General features: G+C 33.0%; 1 protein-coding gene across 1 annotated transcript; it reads right to left on the reverse strand.

Moving 5' to 3' along the window:
* Nucleotides 1–1,808: 1,808 nt before the first annotated feature.
* Nucleotides 1,809–2,557, reverse strand: LOC114371727. Its single transcript, XM_028329079.1, has 2 exons — nt 2,072–2,557; nt 1,809–1,988 (listed from the first exon to the last, which is right to left on the reverse strand). The coding sequence occupies exons 1-2, from the start codon at nt 2,555–2,557 to the stop codon at nt 1,809–1,811; spliced, it is 666 nt and encodes a 221-aa protein (XP_028184880.1).
* Between the last annotated feature and the right edge of the window lie 6,987 nt (nt 2,558–9,544).

Genomic DNA, 9,544 nt, shown 5'->3' on the forward strand with positions numbered 1-9,544 from the left:
GTGTTATTTGATGGAACCAGGGAACAACAATAATTTTTTTGGGTTTTTTGATGTCCAAACATGACAAACAGTGCCCCTCCAATGTTTTACACCACTCGCACACCCACAATAAAAAACCCAAAACATGGGTACTTAAACATAAAAAAGGGTCTGATTCCTATTTTTTTGGATTTTCTACCTCTTTTTTGAGGTTTTATTTTATGGAACCAGGGAACGACAATAATTTTTTTGGGTTTTTTGACGTCCAAACATAACAAATAGCATCCCTCCAATGTCTTACACCACTCGCACACCCACGAAAAAAAACCCCAAACATGGGTACTTAAACATCAAAAAATGGATCTGATTCCTATTTTTTTGGATTTTCTACCTCTTTTCTAAAAAAATTTATTTTTAATGTAATTCTTACGAACAAAACTCATGATTTTAGCTTCACTTTTTTTTAAAAAAATTTAAAACAGTCCAAAACTTCGCTTAAGGACCACGATCGGAATCAGAATCGATACGTCAGTTAATATCATAAAATAATAAACTGTGCAAAACAAGTCAACTATAACAACAACAACAACAACAACAACGCCTTATCCCACTAGGTGGGGTCGGCTACATGGATCAACTTCCGCCATAATGTTCTATCAAGTACCATACTTCTATCCAAATCATTAAGTTCGAGATCCTTTTTTATAACCTCTCTTATAGTCTTTTTGGGTCTTCCTCTGCCTCGAAATGTTTGTCTTCTCTCCATCTGGTCTACTCTCCTCACTACAGAGTCTACCGGTCTTCTCTCTACATGCCCAAACCACCTAAGTCTATTTTCCACCATCTTCTCTACAATAGGCGCTACTCCAACCCTCTCTCTAATAGTTTCGTTTCTAATTTTATCCTGTCGAGTCTTACCACACATCCACCGCAACATCCTCATCTCCGCTACACCTACTTTATTCTCATGTTGGCTCTTGACCGCCCAACATTCTGTTCCGTACAAAATCGCCGGTCTTACCGCAGTCCGATAAAACTTTCTCTTTAGCTTGATCGGTACCTTTGCATCACATAACACCCCCGATGCTTTTCTCCATTTCATCCATCCTGCTTGAATGCGATGATTCACATCCCCTTCAATTTCCCCATCATCCTGTATTACAGACCCAAGATATTTAAACCGTGTGACTTGAGGGATAATATGGTCTCCTATTTTCACCTCTGAGTTAGAAACCCTCCTTCTTTTGTTGAACTTACATTCCATATACTCCGATTTGCTTCTGCTTAGGCGAAAGCCATGTGTTTCTAAAGCTCGTCTCCAAGTTTCCAACCTCTCATTCAACTCCTCCCTCGACTCTCCAAGGAGGACTATGTCATCTGCAAAAAGCATGCATCTCGGCGCTATCTCTTGGATTTGTTCCGTGAGGACATCCAGAATTAAGGTAAAAAGGTAGGGGCTAAGGGTTGACCCTTGATGCAAACCAATTGTGATGGAAAAATCGTCTGACTCTCCACCCTGTGTCCTAACACTAGTCGATACCCTATCATACATATCTTGGATAGCTCGAATATATGCAACCCTAACCCCTTTCTTCTCTAGAGCTTTCCACAAAATCTCTCTAGGCACTCTATCATACGCTTTTTCCAAGTCAATAAAAATCAAGTGCAAGTCTTGTTGGGCCATGCGATATTGCTCCATCACCCGCCGTAATAAATAAATCGCTTCCATGGTCGACCTTCCCGGCAAAACAAGTCAACTATATTAAACTAAAAAGTGTAACAAATACAAAAAATTATGTCAACTACAAAACAAAAAATAAATACAATAATCAATGCTCTGTGCGCCATCTCTGTCGAGCCCTGACACTTCCATCAGCACTGACTCCCCCTTTGGCGATCGTTAGGCAATCCTGCATAATATCATATAACTCTATGCCTGCAGTGACCATCCTAAGGCTGAGCACACGCTCCAACCTCTGTGCAATCGCCTCATAGCCATCGTAATCATCCTGTGACAGTCATTAAAAACATTTATTATAAAATTTAAAATAAATAACAACTCATCAAACATTAAACGCACAAAAAATCTTACCACTGCATGTGGAGGGGGGTCAAATGCCACTGGAACCTGGGGGCTGGGCGGCTGCATGTACTCCTCAGGGTTTGCGGCAGGTGCATCTCTAGGCTGGTCACCTACCTGGGTCGGTATCATGAATGGGTGAGATATCCGGAAAAACCACTTCATGTAATCCGCAGATACCTGCCTAGGCACTAGACAAAGCTCACCCACAGCTAGTACGTGGTCCGCGAAATGCATCCACCTGTCATCTATATCATCATGTGACAATCGAGCACTAACAGGCGGCAGAGGGATGCTCTGAATGTAACCAAACTGCCGTAGCACCCTCTCTGGTCGAGCTGTGATCACCATAGGACCCCATCTCAGTTGACCATGGAATGATGAAATCAGCTCAAAGGCCCTAACCCCCCGATGCTCAATGTAAGGCAACCAGGACACATCTGTGATGGTCAAAGCATCACAACGTGCCTTGTATGGTGCTCCTGTGATTCCCTTCATATGCGCCTTCGACGTCAGCCATGGGAAGCACGTGGGGACGTCTCCTGGTATGCATCATCTATGACGCACTGATGCACACTAGGAAAGTGCTCACAGATCCAGCACTACAAAAAAAATGAGGTTAACATAACATAAAAACATCTTTACATCATAATCAAACGTAACATATTTAAAAACACAAAATTTACCTGTAATAGAGTCAGGTACCCCGTAATCTGTCGTGTGGTGGTCCAAGAAGCCTCATCTAATTGGTTATACATATGAACCAGTGCGGCAACTCACCAAGCATAACCACCACTCTGACCCACATGAACATATGTTGCACTCTTATTAGCAAAAAGAGTGCAACCGACCAGGTGCAGCAGATAAGCACGAGCTGCTACAATCCACCGCTGGGCCTAACATCTCATCTCATAAATGTCTCGAACCCATCCCAGCCGTATGTATGCCCCACGTGATCGTGTTGTCTCGACTCTAGCCTCCTCAGCAGACACCTCAAGCAACTCGGTCAACAAAAATATCGCCTCCTCCGCAGAAAGAGCATGAAAGCTGTGCAACGCGCCAGTGATAGGCAAATGGAGGAGTGACGACACATCATCCAATGTGATCATCAACTCTCCTACCGGAAGGTGGAAGGTGCTGGTCTCGCTATGCCACCTCTCCACAAATGCGGATATAAGTCCAGGATCGCCAGTAACAACTGAACAATCGACCAGTGGACTTAATCCTGTGGCACCAACCAGTCCTTCAATCTCAGGCACTGGCCTCCCAATCAATGTCACCTTCCTCCCATGTGACACCAACTTCAAATCAGGACGTTCCTGATTTGAAGTACAAATTATACAATTATAAAAAAAATTAATGACAAACAAATCAACAATGATAAATAATTAACAAATTAAAATACCTGTCCACTCCAAACGGCGTGTGCAACATGGTCCGCAAATGATGTCAGCACTGATGAGTTACGTGGCCCACCTGGGAATCCCTCAGCATCATCAACATGTGACCCCTCAGCACCATCATCACCCTGTACGTCCGCAGTCATCTCAGGTGCATCCTCAGCCATATCAGGGACATCCTCAGTCATGTCAGGAACATCCTCAGCCATATCAGGTGCATCCGCAGTCATCTGATGAACTCGTTGCTTTACTGGCTGATGCAGTAGGCCTACGCCTCTCGGAAACATCAATTGCATCATGGTCATCCTGTCTATCTCTGCCTATAAGTCTACCTATTGCATGACCTAAACCTCATGTTCTAGCCATGATCTGCAAATCATGTGGAACACATATTTTTTTCGGTCAAAATATACACAACTTTCTTTGTAAAAATAAAACAAGTTTATTTATAAAAAAATAAGACTAATTTAAATAAAATTATTTGAAAACACACACTACATAATTTTTAAAAAAAATAAACAACTTCATTTATAAAAAAACACAACTAATGTAAAAATAATTAATTATCCACAACTTAATTTTAAAAAAAAAATAAACAACTTCATTTATAAAAAAAACACAACTAATGTGAAAATAATTAATTATCCACAACTTAATTTTAAAAAAAATAAACAACTTCATTTATAAAAAAAACACAACTAATGTAAAAATAATTAATTATCCACAAGTTAATTTAAAAAAATAAATAACTTCATTTATAAAAAAAACACAACTAATGTAAAAATAATTAATTATCCACAACTTAATTTTAAAAAAATAAACAACTTCATTTATAAAAAAAGCACAACTAATATAAAAATAATTAATTAGTAAACATCTACAACTTAATTTAAAAAAAAATAACTAATGTAAAAATAATTAATTAGTAAACATCCACAACTTAATTTAAAAAAAAATAAGCAACTTCATTTATAAAAAAACACAACTAATGTAAAAATAATTAATTAGTAAACATCCACAAATTAACTTATAAAAAAAACAACTTCATTTATAATAAAATAAATAACTATTTATAAACAAAAAACACAGCTAATTTAAAAATATATAATTAGTAAACATACACAACTAAAATTATATATAAAAATAAAACAAAAATGGGAAAAAAATTTCAAAACATACACAACTTAATTTATATCATTTATAAAAAAACAATATTTAAAAAAAAATTCCAAAACACACACAACTTTATTTATAAAAATAAACAACTTCATTTATAAAAAAAAAACATAACTAATTTAAAATTAAATAATTAGTAAAATACTCAACTAAAATCATATAAAAAAATAAACAAAACCAATTAACAAAAATAATCAACTTTATTTATGAATAAAATACACTAATTTAAAAAAATAAACAAAAACACACACAACTTAATTTATAACAATAAACAACTTCATTTATAAACAAAACACAAATAATTTAAAAATAAATCTTTAGTAAACATACACAATTTAAATTATAAAAAAAACAACTTCATTTGTCATGAAAAAGACAAACCTTGTTTTTTTATAAAATTTCAAAAACATACACCTACTTAATTCATAAAAATAAAATAATCATTCATTTAAAAAAACAATATTTTAAAAAAAAAAAACTTCCGGAGAAGTAATTCTTCCGGAAACTTTCCGGAAGAAGTGGTTCTTCCGGAACACTCAAAGGTCATTTGGAAGAACCCTTCTTCCGGAAATTTTCCGGAATAACTATTTCTTCCAGAAAGTGTTCGGAATAAGGTGTTCCGGAAGCTTTCCGGAAAAAGTGTTTTTCCGGATGACCTTTGGTTACTTTCGAAAGAACCCTTCTTCCGAAAAGTTTCCGGAACACCTTCTTCCGAAAGTTCTGGAAGAAGCCTTCACGGTTCTTCCGGAAGATGCCACCGTAACCACTCCTTTCCCCATTTTTTCCGGCGTCTTCTACCCTAAGGTTCCGTTATCCTACCCTAAATGCTACAACTATATTGCATAATAAAAGCAATGGCAAGTTAGGGACACCTACCTCGAAGGCAAACAGGAAGTGGTTCGAGGAGAAGAAGAAGCATGCTGGTCTCGCGGAGAAGAAGAAGTCGCTGGTCTCGCGGAAGAAGAAAAGAAGCAACAGGCAGGAAGTGAGTGCTTCTTCTGGGAGGAGGGGTGCTTTTTTAAATTTTTACTTAAAGGGCAAAATGGCCCATTCGTTAAAATTGCTAGGTGCAGCAGCAATATTGTTGGGTGCACCAAACATATCCCTTCTGCTTAACCTAGTGCAATTCAGCCTAAGCCCAATAAGGAGGCAACACCTAATCTTAGATCTTGCCATATGCTATTTCCACTCCCATTTTATACTAATAGACTCATATTTGCCTCTCTTTTTACCCAAACCACCTTACAAAATGCACTCCCCTTGTCTTTTTCTCCCTAATTTAATTATTTTCCGAAAAAAGCATACACACCCTCCTCTTTCGTATAACTCTTCTAGAATAACACACTCCCCTTCCACCCACTCAACCTCCGACAACCTATTCAAGCAAAAAAATAAAAAAACCATCGCTGACGAACCTATCATGATAGCGACATCGAAACTCAGACTTTTCATCGATCAGTGACTCAACTGTGGTACAATTTGCGTGATCTAAACATAGGCATCAATCTCTTCAAAATCAACAAATTGAAAGATAGGCATGGATGATTAAGCTTGAGTGCTTCGTGAGAACAATCTCTTAGAGAGAAAGACCAATTTTCCCACATACCAAATTTAATTCCGCTCACCCCTTTTCTTTCTTTCTTCATGGAAGTCAAATAACACGACACAAAGGGAGGTGTTCTCTTAGCATTAGGCTTATACCCCAAGTTTCTCCATCAAGTCCATCAATTTATTAGCATCTCAGGAACCCCTTGAGTTAACAAGAAACTGGATCCTGACATTGAAAGTAGCTAATTGGGGCATACACCAGGCACCTTGTATCCTTGCCTCTCCCAACAAACCCTAGCAATCATCAAGCCTCCATAACAACCGCCCACCCAACATTAGTTTGACTGGGAATCTAGAGGGGGAGGGGTTGACAATCAAGGTTTTCTTTAAAATATTTTATCACAAGAATAATTTTGCTAAAGAAAAGCAATTGTTTCTTGTAAAAAAAAAGAGTTTTAATGACTTGTTCAATTACAATTGCAAATACTCATTCAATTCAATTTCAAGATCAACTCAATAATAAGATAAGAGATAGAAAAAAAAATTAAAATAAAAGTTTTATCCTGCTTCAGAAGAAAACTTATATCTAATCTATTCTAAGAACCCTTAAAACAATTATTATAAAGAAATCAATTTACAAATATTATGCAAAAACAATTGTTGAATAAGATAACAATATATAGACATTCATATATTACAAACACTTATTTAACATCCATTTTTTCCTTTATATCTCTTTTTTCCTCTCTCAATATATTACTTGTTATTGTTATACTTATATTTTTCTTTTTCTTTTTTTTAAGGTGTCAAATAACATGCACTATTCATATATCTTTATCCTGAATAGGCCTTGTCAACAGGATATCCACCTTCGCCAACTACCATGCACTGATCAATTGTTTGGTCTTTCACTGTCTCGGCTTTCATAATTCCACTTTCGAATTCTTGTTCTTCGTTGGGTACCTTGGACCAAATAATAATCAAATACGGCTAAAGTAATTTCAATTTATAGATGGGGAAGTTTCATTCACATGCAACACTTCATTTACCCTTCTCCTAATCCCTATTCTATTTCTCTGTTTTGCCTAGGGGAAAATAAGAGTTAAAGTACTAACATTAAATATTTGCCTGCCTGTGTACGTGCCTGTCAACGGTGAATTTAATTGGAATATATACTTTTACACTCATATAATTACTGATTACTATATCTGTGTTTGGATGCTGATTAAAAAAAACAAGTGTGTTTGGATAATACACAAAAATTAATTGTATCCACAAATTAAATTATGACGATATCGTGAAAAAATTGAAGTAACTATTTATTACTAGTAATGCATTTTTATTATAAAAATTAATTAATTATTTCACACAATAAATCTAGTTTAAACATTGTTGTTAGTTTTTATGAAAAATATTAATAACAATTAAAATTCGTACCAAATAATCTATTAAATAAAATAGTTTTTTTATTCGTAGGAATAAAAAAAACAAGTACATGAGGGCTTACATGTTCAACATTTTAATCAATCAACTTAGTTATATTCTCATTTAATATTATATAAAATAATCTATACATTGATAATAAAAAATAATTTTATATTTTATCAAATCACAAATCTTCGTATATAAAAAATTGTTAACTTTTATAATAATTATTTTAAAAATTATATTAATAATGATTTTTATAGTTAATTGATAGTATAAAAATCTTTATTTTAATAATATGAAACTATTAAAGTAATTCATTTATAATTTCATAATCTATTTATGATTCTGTAGTTTATGAACCCAGCAATTAATATACTACCTCCACCTGCAAGGGAAGAAGAATAAGAATGTGTAATGCGTACAATTTAAGAAGTGTAACTGCAACTGGGGTCAAAATTGGGTCAAATAGGTTCCCCAAAGGGATATATGTTCCTCCTCCGAATCTGAACAATTGCCTAGTTAACCCCACTTTCTCTCTCCTTTTCACATGTCATAAAAACAAGAAGTTTCAATCAATTCATGTATCATGATCTCTATGCATTAATTTGGGGGGAACAGTTTTGAAGTCTGAATGTCTGCAAGTGTAACAAGTAATGTTTATGTCAAAATAATTTTATATTATTATTTAATTATAAATTATTTTAAAATAATTATTTTAAAAATCAGTAAATTTATTATATATAATTTAATGATCTGTATAACTTTTTTTCTCATTTTTATATGTAACTAATAACTTTAGAAAGAAGTCAAAGAACTTATCATAAATTCATAAATAATTAATTCAAGTAATTTTTTTTAAAATAAAATAGTGGTGAAATCCGTTTAATATATAATTAGTTAAAAGTTTAATAGAAAAACCAATAAAAAAAAAACATTCTTAATATAACTTTGAATGTTGTTATGAATGAGTAAAATTATTAATTCTTATATACACTATATCCGTATATAAATTATTAATTCCTTAGCTAATTATAAATGAGTAAAATTTAAGTTTTCTTGATACGTGTAAATATCGTTAATCATAATCATAATCATTATCATTATGAAAATCTATGTTTTTATCTTTAATAAATATTTGATTTTTGTATTTCCTTCTTGATAAATTTTTCTTTGTGTTGAATATCTAATAAAATAATATTTTTATGTTTGATCCTTGATAGTTTGTTTTAGTTTCTGATAAATTAGAAAATTTTATATTTACTTTCTAATAAATTAACAAATTCTATTTTAGTCTATATTAATAACAAATGAGAAATATTTATCATGAAACAAACACAAAATTAACTAATTTATTAGGGGCTTAAAGTAAGTGTTAAAGACCAATAAAAAATAATCAGACTCATCACAAAACAAAAATTTATTAAAGAATAAATACAAAATCGTATATTTATTAGAAATCAAGAACATATTTAAGTCTTATTTAAAAAATTAAAAAAAATCTTATTCAATAAGAAAAGTGTCTTGCAATTTGTTAAACATGCAAATGATACATCATCTAAATGATGTGGTAGAGCTAAAGTGTAAAAAAAAATAAGGTAATTCTTTTTTATGGAAAAAATATGGTAAACTTAAGTATAATAAAAATTATGCACCTTTATATATGATTCTTTTAAAGGCATTCACATTTTGAATTGGGATAATTATTTCTATAGTCACTCTTCTTATATTCTTTTTATTTTTTAATTAACTATACTCAACTAAAGAATTTTATTTTGATGAATTTATTTTTTAACAATTATTTTTTCCACAAACATTAAACATAATCAGATATCTATAAATCGTCATCATCAAAATAATACTAGATCAATTGAACTGATTTTTCATTTTTTATAATAATAATTTCAGTGGCATATATTTTTATACTTAAACTTAT

The sequence above is a fragment of the Glycine soja genome, chromosome 10, assembly GCF_004193775.1.
Source record: "Glycine soja cultivar W05 chromosome 10, ASM419377v2, whole genome shotgun sequence".
Lineage (NCBI taxonomy): Eukaryota > Viridiplantae > Streptophyta > Magnoliopsida > Fabales > Fabaceae > Glycine > Glycine soja.

Bases quoted from the DNA above. Each gene is read 5' to 3' on its own strand.
- LOC114371727 (XM_028329079.1), bottom strand. From the start codon at position 2,557: ATGAAGGGAATCACAGGAGCACCATACAAGGCACGTTGTGATGCTTTG. The intron at 1,989-2,071 runs GTAAGATTTTTT...TGACTGTCACAG, and splicing joins ACCCCCCTCCACATGCAGTG to GATGATTACGATGGCTATGA.